The sequence below is a fragment of the Anopheles cruzii genome, chromosome 2 (assembly GCF_943734635.1).
Source record: "Anopheles cruzii chromosome 2, idAnoCruzAS_RS32_06, whole genome shotgun sequence".
Lineage (NCBI taxonomy): Eukaryota > Metazoa > Arthropoda > Insecta > Diptera > Culicidae > Anopheles > Anopheles cruzii.
In genome coordinates this window covers 37246420-37265713 of record NC_069144.1, presented here as the reverse complement: position 1 = coordinate 37265713, position 19294 = coordinate 37246420, and the positions used below count along the sequence as shown (strand labels likewise).

The 19294-nt window shown below is 47.8% G+C and overlaps 2 protein-coding genes across 6 annotated transcripts in view; one reads left to right on the top strand and one right to left on the bottom strand.

Moving 5' to 3' along the window:
- The first annotated feature begins 1069 nt into the window (after positions 1 to 1069).
- On the top strand, positions 1070 to 2570 carry LOC128268640 (cyclin-dependent kinase 5 homolog). 2 transcript variants are annotated; one of them, XR_008269160.1, is made up of 3 exons: positions 1070 to 1917; positions 1988 to 2388; positions 2446 to 2558. XR_008269160.1 is itself a non-coding variant. In XM_053005795.1 (2 exons), the coding sequence occupies exons 1-2, from the start codon at positions 1197 to 1199 to the stop codon at positions 2134 to 2136; spliced, it is 870 nt and encodes a 289-aa protein (XP_052861755.1). In that variant the 5' UTR covers positions 1070 to 1196; the 3' UTR covers positions 2137 to 2570. The 2 variants fall into 2 exon arrangements, 1 of the variants encoding a protein (XP_052861755.1); XM_053005795.1 differs by having other exon boundaries at positions 1988 to 2570.
- Positions 2571 to 8116: 5546 nt separating this feature from the next.
- LOC128268638 (G protein alpha o subunit) overlaps positions 8117 to 19294 on the bottom strand; it is a 48061-nt gene continuing 36883 nt past the window's right edge. For all 4 annotated transcript variants that reach the window (XM_053005791.1, XM_053005792.1, XM_053005790.1 and 1 more), the window contains exons 5-8: positions 9447 to 9575; positions 9234 to 9363; positions 8410 to 8563; positions 8117 to 8320 (exon numbers count right to left, since the gene is read on the bottom strand). In XM_053005791.1, the coding sequence (XP_052861751.1) occupies positions 8133 to 8320; positions 8410 to 8563; positions 9234 to 9363; positions 9447 to 9575 (601 nt within the window). In that variant the 3' untranslated portion in view covers positions 8117 to 8132. The remainder of the gene's footprint in view (positions 8321 to 8409; positions 8564 to 9233; positions 9364 to 9446; positions 9576 to 19294) is intronic.

Below are 19294 nucleotides of genomic sequence, written 5' to 3'. Positions count from 1 at the left end.
ATTTTTCTGCTACAAGTGGACACAAGATATGCACCAAGAAAGTCCCGATGAAACACAACCGCCTAACCACAATCAGGTTAATCATCTGCGGAAGCCACAAGCACCACCGGCAGACCAGACAGTCGATAAGAAATTACAACATCGTCCGGAGCGGACAGTGTGTTGTCACCGTGTTGATGCCGGAACGATGGTTCATCGGTCGACGATTGTGTTCGTCTTGGAAATCTCGCGTGTTGCGTCTCCGTTGACTACACAGCCAACGGGGGAAGCCTTATCTGTTGCTATAAACAATTAAGAATGCAAACGCACAGCTTCTCAGCTACACACAAACACATCTCCCCGGAGAACACACGCATGCACGAAAGCACTCGTGAGGTGATTCACCGATGCATCGCACCAAGTAACACAGGGAAGTGATGGCTCACTTGGCTCACTGTGCTTGTTACTGTTTTGCTCCATTAGCTACACCGATTTTGTGCCCCCAACTACTACGGCCAGCTCATATTGCACAGCAAACCGCGAACGACGACACGGACAAAGGAGAACTTTTTCGCGTAAACCTATTGCGTGCCGTGCCGAACATCAATTGCCACGGGTGGCGGGGTACGTTTGGCCAGCGTTATCGACAATATTTACCTCCGTCAGATAGCGAATGGTGTTGATAATTCCAAGAAAAACTTCCGCGGAAAGCATTCGCGCAACCCGAAGCGAATGATGGATTTTTCAGCTTTCAGCTTCAATTTTTTTGTGTTCGCGCTGACACGTTTGTCACAATTGACAGTTGGTGAGCATGTGAGAGAAGTGAGACGCCGCGGTGAGATATTAGTCACCGGCACCGAGATGCGGTTTGTTTTGCGCAACATTACTATACGGCTCAGTAACATATAATCCAATTCTAACTTACAGTCTATCTTGTTGTACGATAAAACTTAAATTTTGCCCAATAAAAACACTCAACTGTGTTTACTATCTGCGTTCACCTGCAGAGCAGTGCCGTGAGTTCAGAGGCCGGCGTGAATCCTTTGTCCTCATTCCGCGCTCACTTCGAGCTGTCAAGTGAGAAAAACAAACACTGATATTGTTACTGTTTTCGTTGTTTGCGGGAAAAGACGGAAAAGGACGTTTTTACAAACCAGAAAAGTGTAATTCTTTGTCCATAGCAAAGTCCTCGGTTGCCGGGTCCGTTCCATTACACGATGCAAAAGTACGAAAAGCTCGAAAAAATAGGTGAAGGCACGTACGGGACGGTGTTTAAGGGGAAAAACCGGGATACGCTCGAGATTGTCGCCCTGAAACGCGTTCGGTTAGACGAGGATGATGAAGGTGTGCCAAGTTCGGCTTTGCGCGAAATCTGCCTTCTGAAGGAGCTGAAACACAAAAACATTGTCCGCCTGTACGATGTGCTGCATTCGGATAAAAAGCTGACGCTTGTGTTCGAGCACTGCGATCAGGATTTGAAGAAGTACTTCGACAGTCTGAATGGCGAGATTGATCCGGACGTGGTAAAAAGTTTTATGTATCAGCTGCTACGTGGCCTCGCCTTCTGCCACAGCCACAATGTGCTGCACCGGGATCTGAAACCACAAAATTTGCTGATCAACAAAAATGGCGAGCTGAAGCTGGCCGATTTCGGGTTGGCCCGGGCTTTCGGTATCCCTGTCAAGTGTTACTCGGCGGAAGTCGTTACACTGTGGTACCGGCCACCGGATGTCCTGTTCGGTGCCAAGCTGTACACCACCAGCATCGACATGTGGTCGGCGGGATGCATATTTGCTGAACTGGCCAACGCTGGAAGACCACTGTTTCCCGGTTCCGATGTGGACGATCAGCTGAAGCGAATATTCAAACTGCTAGGAACACCGACCGAGGATAGTTGGCCCGGGATAACGCAACTGTCGGACTACAAACCCTTCCCACGTAAGCGCCACGTGGTAAGAAGAATTGTTGAACAGTAAATTCAAAACTTTTTCTGCTTGAAACATTCCAGTGTACCCTCCGACAACCTCCTGGAGCCAAGTTGTGCCGCGGCTTAACTCCAAAGGGCGGGATTTGCTACAAAAGCTTCTCGTGTGTCGCCCGCTGCTGAGACTGAGCGCTGAACAGGCAATGTCCCACCCGTACTTTACCGAGAACTGAAAGCGGTTCTAGCATTTCAAGGCGCTACTGACGACCAAGCAGACGTTACAATCGTTGGCGTCATCGTCGTCGGCGTCGACTTCTGGGACATCGTCGATGCCGGGAACCAAACCAGAAGATATCGGTGCGGTGTCTGCCGCTACGGCAGGCGCCACCCCAAGCCAAGGTCAGGAAGCGCCTTTTAAGACGCCACTGGAACCAATCCGCGAGTAACAACGACTCCACAATAACTCATATTTTCTAGTCGTAAAGGTAAACATTTGAAACAATCGTCGTGAAAAGAAAGTAGCGTGAATACCGTCATTTTAGCGTTTCCTTATCTAAAAACGGCCTTTAGCGACGGTTTTGAGGAAGATGGATAGTGGAAAGGATGTGTTTCTTCCTAAACCCTGATACACCTAGAGAGTCTCGGTCATTCCCACGGTGAAGTGATTTTGACGCATTTGCCGTTCTGTAGTTCCGTCGGGTTTTGATTACCTGCGGAGAACTGCGGTCACTATAAGCCGTTTCAGGATCTGTGTTAGTTTAAGAACGGGCAAGCAAGCAGCCACTGAAAGCCATTTGTGTGTAAGAATGAAACGAAAAAATAAAGTAACTCTTAGCATCACCAGTACGAGGACCACTATTGGAATTGGTGCGGGACTACATTGGGATGGATTGGGATTGGGGTCAATTACCGAAGAAGATGTACTAATCAGTGTACGATGTTTTTCTTATGACTGTAGTGGCTAAAACGCATTTATTTCTCCGATTTTTACATCACACATAAAATTACATACACATTAAGTTAAATATATGTTTGGTTTACCGCGTTTTTGTTTGTTCCTTTTGAATCCTGTTCAATCTGCTGCGGCGAGAGTTTGCCAGAATCTTCGGTTTTTCCTGCCGCCAGCCAGTATGTGTTTGCTTATATGTGATGTACGGCTCTTTTGTGTGTTTTAGTATGCATGCCACCCAGTGGGAAAGGTTTTTCGTGTGATGAATCGCGGCAATGAATCGGATTTGCAGTGCGCATCCGCTCTAACGAAACGGATCCTGATTTGCGAGCTGGGGCTACGGGAGGCTACGATCGCCAGAAATCTGCACGTCTTCGCCCGGTGTCTACCTTGTGTGCAGATCGATTTTGGCCACCGCCGATTTTGCCACAACTTATCCGTCCGAGACTAATGACTTAGTTTAGTGCGTGTGTTCAATGGTACAACCACGTTCGCATCCGCGTTGCTTCCGGGGAACCGGTTCTCGCGTGGTATGTCGTTCGTTTCCGCTCTACTGCTTGATCCATTAGATTTTTGTTTTTTGTTATTTTGTTTGCTGTTTTCATCGTTTCTGTTTTGTTCATTTTACAGTTTCTAATAGTTTTGTAATTTATATATACTTTGCTGGTTTGCTCTCTGATTTGCTGCTACTCCTGCGCTGTGCCCCCCGTTTATATAGCTACAATGGAGTTTTGAGTGTGTTTCTTTTCGCCTCGGATCTCTGCGTTCGTCAGATGCTTCTACCATTATTATTTTGTAATACTTTTCCTTCGCTTGAGTGAACCTTTTTCTTCTATGTCGTCTGCTGCACTTGCCCAAACCGCCGAATCGAAATCGCGGATCTGGCTTTGCTTTCCTGCACGCATCGGTCGGTCGGACGGTTTGGGGCAAGACAGGTGAACGGTTTTGGCGGTAAGCAAAATATAGTAATGAAAAATGTGTATGTGCTCGTATATATGGTGAACCTTCCCACTCTGTCCACAGAGTGATACGATCGATGCGCCGTGTGTCTAAAGTATGAGATCGTTTCGCTTTTGGGGTTTGATTTTCTACTTCGAATGAGTTGAGATAAGTTTTTGCGTTGCGTTTCACCGAACATCGCTCCCTCCGCGGCAACCGTGGGGCAACGGGCGCCCGTTTAAACATTCCTCACCTGTGACACCTGTGCGGAAACGAAGGACATACTAATATGCTGTAATTCGGAGTGTTTCTGCTTAGCCACAGATTTTTCGCTTCAGGTTGGTTGTTTTAGCCTGATTTCTTACGTTCTACACGCACGCATGCGCGCATGCAGCGTCTAAGAGTTTGGAACCCGGACTTTCGGTCAACCAAACACCGCTGCTGTCCTGCTGCATCGAAAGCGAAGAAACGGATTTCGATTTCGCCCCCGTTTCGTCCGTCCGGCTGAGGTTCACAGGGTATCGATCACTTCCTATCGATCCTGTTCCACCGGTGTTCACTGCTGCCCTTGTTATGGTTTCCTTGTTCTGATTTAACGAGCTCTAATCTAATGTTTTAGGTTTATTTTTTTCTTTTTTTGTTTGCATTTGTCTTGTTTTATGTTTTGGTAGTATTTTTGTTTCTTTCTTATTAAGTGTGGTATGGGTTTCAAATTTCTTCCTAAGGTTCTCGCCCTGCGTTCTCTCTCGTTCACGCTTGCTAACTCCTGTTTCTTTCTTCTATTTTATAACCACCGCTCTTTCTTTCACTTTTCTTGCTCTCTCTCTCTCTCTCAGGATTCTATCTTTATCGTCAAATATTATAGTATTTGTTAAGATTATTTGTTTGTGAATGATTTCTCCCTCGCACATTATACCTTCTCAAAAAAGATACTTATTCTTGTATTCAAAAGCGGATATAGTTTTACGTCGCGGTAGTACTGCTGCTCTTACTCTTTTTGCTCAATGTTTGCCAGCGACAATCCTTCAGTTTTAATTTTATTGTCCGCTTCCGCGCGAACCACTCGGATCGCAGTGTTGGCGGCTTGTGTTGGTTGGTTTCTAATTTCTTCTCCCATTCCGTCGAATCAAGTCGTACAGACGAGGAACCCCTTTTTAAACGGTCCGTTGTGATGCGAGTCGAAGAAAGGGCTCACGCCGGCGAAAGGATGAAAAAACGAGAGGCTTTTTCTCTCAAGCGGTCATATATCGCAGGCAAATCAGAGGGGCCGATCAGTTTGAACGGCTGGTCAATGATACAACTCCACGTTTGGCTTAAAGGTTGCCAACGTGGCAGAGAGAAAAGCGCGGAGCTGCGAAAAGCGTTGTGCTGAACCGGTGTAAACAATTTAGGCAGCCTTCAGTCAGTGAAAATAGAGAAACAGTTCGTTAGAAAACAAAGTACCTCCGTGGCACGAGACCTTCCGCTGCGGGGGTTCTGTCATCAAATACTTCTAATTATGTTCTATTAATATATAATATGTACGAAACATGCTTTGACAACAGTTTCGCACTCCGTTTTCTTCGCCATCTCCCGCGATCGGTCCGTGATCCGTGTGCCCTTTATTTGTGATTCACGCTCGTTTCTTCTATCTCTCTAGCGCTTCGTTCGGGAAAATAAAGTAAATAAAGTTCCCTTTTATCAAAAATAGAAGTAGAATGCTGTCCGGCACACGGCGATGTGCGCTGCGCGTTTCGCGGTATAAAGATAAGATTTGGTATTTTGTTTTAGCATATTTTTCTCTGCTTGTCAATAATTTGGTCATTGGTTTCGGCATCTGCGGCGTGGCACAGAAAATAAGGTTCCCTGGCGATGGATACTACTAAACCGATGCCGGAGCTACACCTCTCTAGAGCTTGCCTCCAGTCCTTAGAGCTTTAACATTTTGCCAACCTAAAGAGCATAATTCTGTAATCATGCGGAAAACCGACTGAACGACTGCAATACAAGCTAAACTATCCGGCGTGCCATCCGAGGGTTTTGCCGGGAACAAAAAGCAATAGCGCTCGCTGTTTTGTACTTTACTAAAGATTGTTACGGAGAGTGGCGCTGAACATAGGCAATTGGTTTTGCGCGTGGACACAGCGTCGGATTGTCGATCCTCTAGGAGCTCCCCTATCAACGCCTCCCCCAAAAAACAGATCCGGGGAAACTAACGGCTTGTAGCGTGTGACTGTTAACAGGTAGCGTAACGTATAAAACGAGAAGGGTAAACGAATCACCACCAAGCATGGCGCGCCAAAAGCTACAGCGTCCTTAAAGGATCGTTCCACCAGCGTTCGGTGGAACCCAACCCATCAACAATTTTACTAGCTTCTCGATCTCGAATGGGTCGGAACGGAAAATCCTAATGCATTTTGTTTTGTGTTTTTGTTTTGTTTTGGGGGTTGAAAAGCAACTTCACGTTTCATATTCGTTGGCACAAAGCGGCGTAGGCAGGCAAGCTGTACGCGTGTGTGAATGACGGAGATGTGCATGGTTCCGCAGCTTATCACCTAGCGGGTTTATGGTCACAAAGCATCGAGCTGGTCTCGGCGCTATCCGGTAGACTTTTAAACAGTCCGAGATGAACCAGAAGGAACGGTGGAAAACACAAAGCTACAACAACAGAAGTCCAGCAATTTCCACTTTCAGGAATGTTGTTACAAATGAACAGACAAGTTCGGTGTCCTTCTTTCGGCAACCCCTTTGTGCCCGATGGGCGCGTAAGTAACGAGCGGGTTATGGTGCGCGTAACAAATGTGACAAAATTAGATACCATAAATACATAAGCTTCAACTGATCACTAACGCGATCGCTTTCTTAATACCTTTGATTACCGATACCGATGCACAGATCGGTTTTAACTAACACTTTCTCTTCCGATATTACCACAGTAACACTTCACCATACAACCCGCCCCGGATCCCTTAGAAGAATTGTGCGATGGCTGCAATGTTTGTGCGCTGTACGTTTGTGCTGCTTGCTGTGCGATCATTTCATGCCCTCCTTTCGTTGGATGTTCGATTTTCTCGGAGACCTCCTGTGCATGCATGCCCAGCCATACCCCCCACGGTCACTTACAATTAGACACTAATACAAAAAATATTATCGTAATGGTAATACAATCAGTAATCATAGTACGGGGTAGTAACTGCAATAAATAGATACACATTCATCTTGTCTCAGCCAAAAACAAAACATAACAACGAAAAAATATCCTCCCTAGAACCACAGGCACAGGGTGTGGCCACCACACACGTATTAACTCTTAACTTTGGTTGGTTGGTAGAAGCAAATCATATTTGGTTGGGTTTTGCGCTGCGTTGGGTATTTGTGCTGGAGCCCTTTTCACACATTGTGCACATTTATCCTTATCACCGGACTTGAAGCCATTCGCGGCGGTAGTGAGCGTCGTTGTGGTGTGCGTAAGGTGTTGTGAATTTTTGTGCGATCTTACACGAAGCCTACCACATTGTGGCCGATCGTTACAACTTAGAAGCGTTGTAGGACTCTTCTCACCCGGATGATGGAGCCGATTCTACCGATCAGGCAAGGACTCATGGCCATTCCGCCCCTAACGTGAGCACTCTAGAGTGAGCCTACCGTTCAACTGTATACATCTTCCGGCGTGCGTTCGGAAGGCTTAAGCTGCGATTGTGTGTGAAGAGGGCCATCCGGTGACAGCGTAGTGATGAACCGGGTCAGTATGAATGTTATACGTTACTTTGCTAGATTCTGACCGCGGGTCAGTAGTGACGCACTGCTGCTACACTGCTTCTGTTCGTTATTTTTTGTTTTCTGTTTGTTTCTGCTTTGAACACATTGTAACGTTCTCATATATTGCATCCGTCGAGGGCGCACGTGGACCATCATGCTATCGATTTAATCATGTTTCTATGCCTTAAACCGTTCAATAAACAACCGACTAGTGGCAATGTTATTTTTCCCTCACTCACACCTTCTCCCTCTCTCTCTCTCTACATCTCTCGGTTCTCCCTAAACTCCCGGAGCGTTTGGAGCATATGATCGAGATATGACAACATCGGTTACACCGGATAATAGAGACCGCAACGAAACGGAACATAATAATAATACAACGGCAACAGAAGCAGATCGTCCGCTCGCCTCCAACAACTACCGGACCGGAAGTTGACCGGAGAGTGGTCCAGTCGGGTGGTATCCGTGTAGAGGAAACGAAAACACAAAAATAAAACACTCGAATCTTGCCCACTCGGCCGAGCGAACATCCGGTGGCCGAGCCTTTCCACTCCACACACCACTTCCACCAAACAGAGGCGGCCGTCTTCCGGTGCCTTCCGTCTAGTAAAGACCGCAGCCGCGCAGGTTGTTCGCTATGATAACGTCGGTGACGGCGTCGAACACGAACTGGATGTTGTTGGTGTCCGTTGCACATGTCATGTGGCAATAGATTTCCTTTGATGTGGACTTATTTTTAGCCTCAAACTGCGCCTGGATGTAGGCCGCCGCTTCGCCGTACTCCTGTCCGCCTGTCCGCCGGGGAAGAGAGCGCATTCGGTGGTGAGTTTAGAGTTTGATTTTATTAATCGGTCAGCCGCAGAGCACCTGCGACACCTACCCGTGTACTCCGGGAAGCAGATTGTCAGCGGACTTTTCCGGATTTTCTCCTCGAACAAATCCTTTTTGTTCAGAAATAGAATGATTGAGGTATCGGTGAACCACTTGTTGTTGCAGATGGAATCGAACAGCTTCAGGGACTCCTGCATACGGTTCTGTGAAGCGGGGAGAGAGAAGAGCGTTAAAAAAACCGGGTCAGACAGATGATGTAAACGTGTCCGATTCAAAAAGGGTTACGCACAACCCGAAGCCCACGCGAGGGGGCCCCGATATCCAGAACCGGACAGATTTGCGCGAATCGAGGCATTTTCGTTTTATTGCATTTTTGCTTTCCTGCACCCTTGCTGCACCGAGGCGCTGGGCGAAAAAGGGACTTTTTCGGCGCTGGCCGTTAAGTAACGTCGCGCGTTGCGTAAGGGGTCACACCCTGGACTTTTATGTTGGAGGCGCGTTTTACAATGAAATAAAATCAATTAAAGCGTGCGGTGCAGTGTGGTCAGTCCGGTAACTACCGGTTATTTTATCTAAAACAAAACCACCAACCGGCGTGACCCACTTTCTGCTGCGTGACAACAAACGATCACGTTATTTCGTACATTTTGCGGCGCTCGCGTGACCCAATAAATGACACCCCGTGCTTCCAGGAGGGCTCTTCTTATGCGCCGTCGCACACACATTATGTTTGTAAACACCCAATTACGGTGCCGTGAGAACGATACGGCGGCGGCGGCGGCGGCGGCGGCGGTGTGAACGGGGCCATCAAGCACCGGGTTACGTAAAAGGTTAGCCCTCTTAGCAACGTTCCTAAGCGAACCCGCTACTTACCGTGGTTTCATCTTCATGTAACACCTGATCGTACTCGGACATGGCTACGCAGAAGATGATGGCGGTTACATCTTCGAAGCAGTGGATCCACTTCTTTCGCTCCGACCGCTGACCACCGACATCGAACAGCCTGGAATGGAGAACGCAAAAGGGTCGAATGGGTCAGCATTAGGTGCCGCGGTACTGCCGGTACTGCCGATTGTCGATACTCACTTGAAGTTTAAGTTCTTGAACGAGAAGTGCACCTCCACGATACCGGTGGTTTTGACACGCGTCCGTAGGATGTCCTGCTCGGTTGGCTGATAGTCCTTGGCGCCCAATCGATCGAGGTCGTCGAGGAAACTGTGTGTGTGGAAGATCGTACCGAGCCATGTAGTGATAATTTGCCAAAACGGCGTTCGACTCTCAATTTTGATCGCGTTACGAGCTACGCTAAGTGCACGGTTATTACGCAACGAGCGGACTACGCACACGGCCAGATAAACCTGGGCCACCCCATTAGGGCCCACCATATCTGCGGCTCGATCGTGCAGAACGCACAGAGAATCGCCGCCCAGTGCTGTGACTCAATGTGCGTTGCGCGAACCCCGAGACCCCGTTGCAGTCGGCTCGGGTGGTCGGCTATGGCCGAGTGGGTTTCGGAGCACGCTGGGCAGGATCCTCCTCGCATCGGCTACATTCTTGGCTTGGCACGACCAACGGCAGACTGGCGATGGATTATTTAACCAGGTTTGCTTACTGCGCGACGCGATGCATCGGCCCCTGCATCGGAGGCTTACGAAATCGCTTACGTCAAAGAACGAGACGCCCATTGGCCACAGACCCCCGTACCAACCCCGACATAGGATCGGCCACCATCGGGGGCGCGTGACGCCACCATTTGGCGTCGCGCTTAAAGGAAAGATTCTTCGTGGCGCTCGCGCGCATTTGGGAGGGAAAAAAACGAGTTATCGTCCCCTGGAGGGTACACGAGAAAATGGCGGTGGAAAACTGCAGACAGACAGCTAAAGTGCGAGCGAGCGGGAAAGCGAGACTGGTAGAGGAATGCGAAGCGTGACTCTAATCAGTCCGCGGACCGGGACCGGGTCGTAACTGGATTCGCGGATGACGCACCGTGGCCGCGGCAGGTTCACGGCAGCATGCAATGAGATGCATCGTTTGTTTTTGCAGCGGCGTCAAAACGGGCGTACTGCACTTTCGTTTTCCATTTAATGGTGACATGCAACGAGCACTAACCCCTTGATGGCCGCGGTGGCAAAGACGTTGAGAGGCTCCTAATGCGGTGCCGCAGCTCACGTTTTCGTGTCCGTTGTTTGATGAATGATACGTTGTGGTTCAAGAGTGGCATATTTGATGTGCAAACAATTTTAATTGCCACAAGATCACGATAAGCACAATAAACGGCCGCTTGTGGGGTGCCAGGGTCGATAATAAAGGGTGGTCATAAGCGTTCATTATTAACGTTAAGCGTTATTTAACGTTAAAAACGTCAAACTTGATTCTGGAAATTGTAGACATTTAGAAAACACTTTGAAATTTACGAAATGGGTCGCTATACGCTTGAAGAAAGCTGGGAAATATTAAAAAATTTAATTCCAAAGGGATGTTTTTTAACTGACACGGTACGATATTTGAGAAGATCATTGCATTGAAGCTCATTTCCAACTCGCTGGCTATGGTAATAAGTAGAATTGTCATTTTTAAGATTCCGAAAACCCGCACGTCGTGCAAGAGAAGCCAATACATCCAAAAAGAGTGACTGGTGCCAAATTTGGTTTGGCGGCATTATCGGCCGCCGTATGAATGAATGAAGAAGAGCAATGTTGGCGGATTGGTTCTTTGGCGAAATTAAAGCTGAGAACTTAGCCAACATTTGGTTTCAACAGGATACCATACAGCGACAGCCACGACCATTGTGACTTGGCTTCCAAGAAGTTGCAATTTTACACCATTGGACTATTATTTTTGAGCTGCGGTGAAAAATAAATGTTATGCGAACAAACCAGCAACTAATGACGACCTGAAGAGCGAAATTGAAATTGCCGAGATAAGACCAAAGACAGTCGAAAATGTGCTCAAAAATTTGAGCGAAATTGTTTTTCATAAATAAATCACAAATTTCACAAATAAAATGTTTTTCACAAATGATCAACCTTTCAAATAAATGTTTAAGCAACGAAAAATATTTAGTCGTTTTCTTTTTAAACCCAAATGAAAAAGAGAACGCTTTTTCGACCACCCTATATTAAAGGTGGAGCCACGAGTGAAAAAGAATTACTACCCGGATCATAATTTTTATATGAATAAAACTTGGATATGTTGCGAATAATAAAAGCTTCCGTTGGCAAAACTGGATGCACACTCCATTAGCATGCCAAATGTAAACTTTGCGAAAACCTCCCCGCGGCGTTCGTTGGAAAATAAAATTACGCCCCAATCGCGCTTATAAACCTTGTTCGCCGGACTGCCAATGCCAATAAAACATTTATGATACCCGTGGCGCCGCTTTCCTCGGCAGGTCTGCGGCCTAGACGCCTCGTGTAGCACCGCCGTCAACCAACTCACCCGCCTCGCCTATCGATCATCGTATACAGCCCACCGATAATTACCGTTGAGCGTTGAATGATCGATCAATAAATTGCCCCAACGAGCGGGTCCTCGACTATTCGTCCTTAATGTACCAGTTTGCAAGAAGGAAAAGCGCTATTGGGTGCAGAATTTTACATTTAAACTCTTCATTAATTTCTCCTTCTAACCTCGCGAGTTGCGTGACCAACCCGACGCTACCGGCCATTGCACATACTTTTGTGGCCGGTGCACTGAACACCGCTGGCTTGGCCGCGCAACAATAGACACTAATTTGATGTTTAGAACAGAAACAGTCTGGCCCGAAAAGTCTTGGTCAATAACCGTGTGGTCGTGTGGACCGCGGATTTTGCAACGCTCCAACCAATTGCAGAGACGAGCGAAAGTTGCCTCGCGTGGCTCCGATTTGTCCCAATTTCCCGTTTGTCAAGCCGTTTGCCAATCGATTGCCAACCTTATTACCCGGCCGTGTGTCTGGTTGCCACTGCAGTTGATTAGCTATACGGGGGCCGTTTCTCTCTCTCTCGCGAAACTAGTCCCCACCGGCTAAGGCTGGCTGTGGTTCGGTCTTAAACCTCGTGTGGCCTCGAGTGCACAAGATGTAGGAGGTCTTGGCGACTTTTGTCGGATCTTCGGATGCGACTTTCGTCACATTACCACCTACATCTGAGAGCGCGTCGGAAGCGGATGCCGGTCCTAGAATCTTCTCCTCCGCCGAGGTGTGTACGAAACCCATTAGCCACCTGATGGAAGCGCAGAACAGGGTCACACATGTTCAAGGTCTCGAGCGGACTCAAGGTTACGCTGATCCAATATTCGACACTCGCATGGCCGCCCGTTGCCAGTAGAGCAACCCGAATTGATGCCAAGCGCGGTTTGAGTGTCTCAGAGTCATTTTTCTTCTAGAAAGACCGGCCGACCGACGGCCAGGAAAGTGGTTCCGTTTTTAAGGTGCGATGTTTGTCCAGATATTGTTTAAAGTCCTTGAGTGTCTATGGTCGCTGCGAGCAGCTGAGGCGAGGTGGTGTAAATATAGACTTTTACTACTCTAATCAACTCCGGTGTCCAGATGGCAAAACTGGAATCCAACGCTTAAATGACCCCACCGTCTTTCAATCCGTCCGCAGTGTTTGACAGGTGGCGGGATTCGTGACGGTGCTCGGAATCCACATTTGATAAATTATTTTTAAACCGTAGCGCATTTGGAAGCCCCCGACAGAGCCGTGGGAACCAGAGCCCTGCGGTTGCGTTGGATCTTCATTTCGGCATGTCCCCATTCCGATGCACGTCGTCGTTCGTCTTTAATCATCTCGAGAGCATTTGGCCAACATTTTGCCAACCCAGGGCAGCCCGGAAAAGGCAATCTTGCAAACCGGAGGGTCCCCTCCGCCGTGGCATACCGATTTCGACACCTGTCCACAGCGCCCAGTGCCGCGCGTATGATTGATGGTTCGATCATTTTACATAACCTAGAAAGAAGCTGTCCACAAAACAAAACCGCGTGCCGATGGCGACGATGCAATCTTGGCCACTCTCTCGGGGGCTGCCCGGGTCATCAGAGGGTGCTGCTCCAGCGGGTGAAGGAACTGACATTTGGTTTTTTTCTTGCACTACTCCTAATCTTTCCGCCGTGGACATCGATCGGGTTTTTAGTGATTATGGTGACGTAATGGAAATTAGTGCAATTGAAAAGCATCTATTGCGCCGCCTACTATTATCTTCTTGTAGGGAAATGACGAAGCCAGTGCTGCTGTCAGGGTGTACGGGTCCCGGAAAAGGCTCGCTCGTGTGCTGTCACTATCGCCCGAGGGATTTGTGAAGAAGTACGCTCAAGTACTTCATCTCCGTGCCCGGCCGAGGCGGGGCCAAGGGGATCCGTAATCGCACCGGTGCGACGTGATTTCCCACCCAAACTCTGCTCCTCGCGGTGATGCCCGGCAGCATCATCATCATGCATCAACTGCTCCACAACAATGGCACTTTTGGACTTACATTTCTTCGCCAGAGCGCGCTCCACAGAACACGCGCGCGCGCCGGGAGCACCGCCGGGAGTTGGGCAATGAGGCCATCTAAGCCCCCGGCGTTAACCCGCTGGCCTGCCGCTGACAAACTAACGTTTAATGGACCCGCGTGCGTTTCATAACCTCCAGGCGATGGCAGGTGGCAGGTCTGATGTAACGAGAAGCACAACATTTGCGGCTGCTAAAATGTAAATTAACGCGACTTTTTGGGTGCGAACAGTAAACACACGCACTCCGCGCGCTGTACTAGAACGAAAGTAAGCCTAAAATAATGGCCCACAACAGGCGGTGGTGGGTCATACACAGAGTAAACATTAGCGTGACCTACTGTTGATGCCGTGTCCCCCCGAGGAGGGTGGTAATTTGGCGATATTTACGCACGCTCCATAAAGTGGCCGGATCCCGGCTCCATAACGGCCCCGCGAAAGGAGCCCAGTAAACTTTGACCCACATTCCCTAGAAAGGTAGTGAACTGCGTGGAACTAATTGAAAATAGCACTACCGTGCCCGTGGTCCCAGGTTGGACCCCACAGACAAACGCACACATCTGGTTACGTCATCTTGAGGGAGCTGCAGAAGCTTTAATTGCGCACCGCGCCGGACACTTCGGAGAGAGAGCGACCCCGCGCGGATCACTAAGCGACGGGTGGCTGTGTGGAAACCCTTGGCTGGGCCCAACGACAATAGGTCTCTGTTCGGATTGACGATTAGGAACGATCACAATCACGGGAAGGCGCCCGCTTTGGCAACAAAAGGCTCCCTCTAATTAACAATGCTCCAATCGGGCTGGTCCCAATATCTGGAGCATATCAATCGCTCACAGAGAGTCACAGAGACGCCGTGTGACGAAAGCGTTATCGTCTTAGGTCCTAGGATGGCGCAATGGACCGGCGCCGGTTCTACAACAATGGGGCGCCTCAATTTGCCGCATTCATATCCGGAGCATAATCCTCATCGGGCAGGCGCTCGGGTTGAAGATCGACAGCGCGCGGCACCGATCATCACGTCGCCGCCGGGAATGAGATGATTGTTGTCTATCGGCACCGGTGGGCAACCGTGACAGTGAAAGGTGTGCGGTGGCGCTCGAGACACAGAGAGCCCGCTGGTCGTAAGGAGAGTTACGCAACGGTGGGTGTTGCTTTTCCCACAAGCGAACCCGCACAGCATAAACGCAGCGCAAGCGATCGCCGCCGGTGCTGCTCTTGATTTCGAGGAACAAAAAGCAACAAACGATCGAAGATAATTGTTGGCATACTGGCACACACACTGATAGTGGCGCGATCTGCGCCGAAGACCTTGGACTAGTCCGGGCCACCAAACCCGGTCCCGGCTGATCAGGTTTCGTTTGTTTTACTACCATCGCAACCCATCGCGGTGAGTGATTGGCATTTGCATAATGATCGAGGCACTACAAGTGTCGCGTAGGAAAATGACTGAGGCTCGATCGACTTTCACACTTCCGCGCGGCGCGGCCAGGATAACGAACCGCCGCATCCTTGCACGGGTGTGCAAAATCAGACCACCGCACATACTGGGGTGTTCAATAAGTTCTTATGGTCGGTAACAGAGGGCGCTGCTACGAGCCTTTTTTTGTTATATTGGTAAACTCTTCGTATGAACGTATGTGAAGTTTCATTTCAATCGGTCACTTAATTTTTTTATTACAAGCTATTTAGTAACGACGTGTCATAGTATTCTTTACAACGGAAAAAACTCAGTATCGTGCAGTGATTGAATTTTTAATTTTGGAAGGTTTAAAAGCAAAGGAAATTTTCTGAACGAACGTTGAAAGTGTATAAGAACTCTTCGCCTTCAAGTAGGCGGTTAAAAGGGGGGTTTCTGAGTTTAAACGAGGTCGTAGTAGCCTTCAAGACGATCCTTGTCAAAAACCTCAAAAACAGACACAACACCTAGAATCGTAAAACAATACAGGATATCGTTTTCGAAAATCGTCCAATCACTAATAGAAATTAAGTACAAGACCTAACCAACTCATTGAGCAGTATAACCAATATTTTGAGTGAAGTTTTGTATTCCTGAAAGCTGTTTGCAAAATGGGTGCCGCGTTCGCTAAAAAGCCATTCGAATGCATCTTTCTTGACAACATTTAAAGCGTTTTCGATAGGATAAAGTGGATTTTGTGCATCGAATCATCACTGTGGATGAGACTTGGGTTTATCACCATTATGCTGAATCAAAACAAGAGTCTAAGGAGTGGTTTGAACCTTTTTCTTCAGTTCCGAAACGAGTTCGTCCAGAAACTGCCAGAAAGTTAGCATCAGTTTTGTGGGATGCGAATGGAATTTTGCTAGCGAATTACTTGCAAATTGATAAAACAATCATTTTTGATTATTTTTGTAACATTTTAGAGCAACTGAAAGCGAAAATTCGTGAAAAAAAAACTCGGTTTTCAGAAGAAAAACAACATTTTTCATCAGGGCAATGCACCGTGTCACAAGAGCATTTTTTTTCCTTGAATTCGAATTTCCACCGTATTCACCAGATTTGGCCAGTAGTGACTTCCATCTGTTTCCAGACCCATAAAAAAGCATGTATGAAAAGCGTTTTTCATCAAATGATGACGTCACGACATTTGCGGAAGCGTGTTTTGAAGGCGTTCCAATTTATCGCTTCAGGGATGGAATTTATAAATTGGAGCCTCCTTGGAACAAGTGTATTGATGTTTAGGAAAGCCATACTAATTAATAAAGTGTGTTTCAAACCATAAAAATACATCTTTCTTATCGACCCGCAAAACTTAATAAACACCCTAATAATGTGGCGGTCTTAAAGATGTCTTTTCAATGCTCGTCAACCTCCAGCGACAGCCTGGTGCCATTAGCGAGAAGAAAGGACACTCAAGCGATCGCCCGTTGTCTTGTTCCCGGTGTAAGGACTTTCTTCCGTCGTGCCGCGCACGAAAGTGAACGTCTCGCGCGATCGATCGAAAGACGACTCCCTCGTAATGGTGTAGGTCAACAGCACAGACACAGCCCACACCAGGAAGCAAAACGTACCGTTCGACCCACCCGAGGTGTTGTTTGTCCAGTGTTTAGCGTGTGTCTGTTGGACTGTTGGACTTGGTTCGGGTTGGACGATTTTTTTCCCCACATTCGGGATTGGGAGGCTGCAGAGGCCCACCTAGGTCATGTCTTTGTGGCAGAGACTGTTCACAGGAAGCAAGGATGTGTAACGTGCTAAAATGGTCGACTTGTTTGGAATCGTTTTTTACGGTGATCCCGTCCCGGCTGTGTGATATAACCGATTGTGCTGGATGCGTGTCCAGCGTGTGTCGAATCATCCACGAATGGTCCGCGAGCGCGAACGTTCAATTAGATATTTCCCTTTTAGTTTAAATGATTAAATTGCGGCCTGACATTGGTTTACAACATGACGATGGATGATTAGGTCAGCAACAGTGCTGGACAAACAGTACTTTCAATTGAGTCGCAGGGAACATAACTTTTAATCACTTCTGTAACCCAAATCCCAATCAGTACGATAGGCTCCAGGAACGAATTTTGTTTAACTTTCTTGCCAGTAAACGCTGCTCTACTGTGCACCTATCCCATCCATTTCTGAATTAAAGTATTAATATTTTATTCAACAAAAGGTATGTAACGTGGAAGAAGTACTACCCAGAGTCGCTGGAGAGCCAAAAATTGTACGATAATGAGCGTGGAGCTTTGGTCCGTTGTTGCGTAACCGACCAGGTTTTCGGATCTCGATAAGTCGCCGGCGCTCAATTCCGCGAATTCTGGCCAGCCTGCCCGGTGGCTGCCGACTTTCAAGTAAAAGGCTGAACGGTGATTGTGTGCCACCGGTCGAAATAATCTACTTGGAGGTTGTTTGCAAACTCGTTCGACTCCATTTTTGGGTGTGCGAGGGTTAACCTTTCCTCACGTCCATTATGATCTAACGCGTACTTGAGCAGTCGAAAACACTTTAATAAATGCAATAGTTGTACAGGCTAAGCATTTGACAGACAGGGAAATTAGGACAAAGCATGAGTTCCCAGAAAAGGCCAGCCTCCAACATAACCCATCCCTCATCCCAACACATTCCAGCACTCACGGCCGAAAGGGGCAAAGAAAATGAATCCTCAAACTTTGCCGAGAACACCGTTTCCCTCGTATTTTCTCGAGCCGCGCCATCATGTGCGTCATCAAGGCAAACTTATGCAATAAAAAGCCAAATGCCATTCCGTGCATTCCTGCGGTTGATGATGAACTTTTCCACACGTTTCCCCCATCGTGCTCATCGTAGCACGGCACCCGGCCTAACACATCCCGGGGCAATTGCACTTCGTGAAAAGCGCATATCAGAGAAAGAAAAACGACATTCGTTCCGTAACGTATTTCCGCACGTCCACGGCAACCGGTGAGGCGCACCGGGCAAAATTACTCGGGCAAACTCATGCGGCGTTCGGTGTGGTGTCGAAACGACGTACAATAAACCACAGGATGGCAGGTTCCGACAATTAATGCCGTTTGTTTCCAAGAGTGATTTTTGTGATCTGATGGGCTTGTCTAGAATAGTTGCAAGATTGACCATAAGTTCCTGCCCGTACCAAGAGCTGTTCACTCCTCGATTAGTCTCATTATTCGGTGGCGTTTTTGGCGTTATATGGTCGCGATTTCATTAAAGCGAACTACCCGGTGGTGGAAAAAAGGGTATTTTGGTCGATCGTTTTTATGCAACGTGCACTGTGCAACATGCACTTGAAACGAGAGTGACGAAAACACACGCGACCAGACAATTCTCCGCGGCCCTTTGAAGTGCTTGGAGCACTTGCGCAGCTTTTGTTCGCGCGAAAGCGAATGTGATGTCAGCGACAACAACCTACGCAAGTGTTAGATTCTAGATTGGGCACCGAATGGGTTCCTCTTCCTGGAAAGACGTTTCACATTTAAGGTCCGCACACCTGGCCGTCATCGGCATCATGAAACAGCGAGATGTATATTTTTAATTTGCCCAGCCGAAAGGTGTCTGCCCTCCTCGGAGGCAACCTGGCCAAGTTCAAGGACAACCGAAAGCGAATTAAATATGCAAATTTTATCCCCAGAAACCTAGACAAAATTCTTCTTTCTTTTGACATTCGAAGCCGACACCGATCTTGATGCCGAAGAAGCAGGAAATGAAAGCGAAATTTCCAAAAATCAACGATAAAAGGCTCTTAAAAAAAAAACGAAGATAATAAATGCGGCCCATCGCGGAGAATAAATAGAAAATAAAAGATAGCAAAAACAGGAAGATCGAACTCGGATCTCCGTAGGCCGTACAGAATCGGACGTCTGGTGAATCGGTGTCCGCGTTCTGGTTTTAGCCAGACTTCGGGACCACGGGAAACCGGTTACTAAAATGTATTCTATTCTTCGATTCCGTCGGCGGTCTGTCGCAAGGTTGCTAACCATCAGATATTAAGATAATTTAATCACAGATGTATCTCCCATC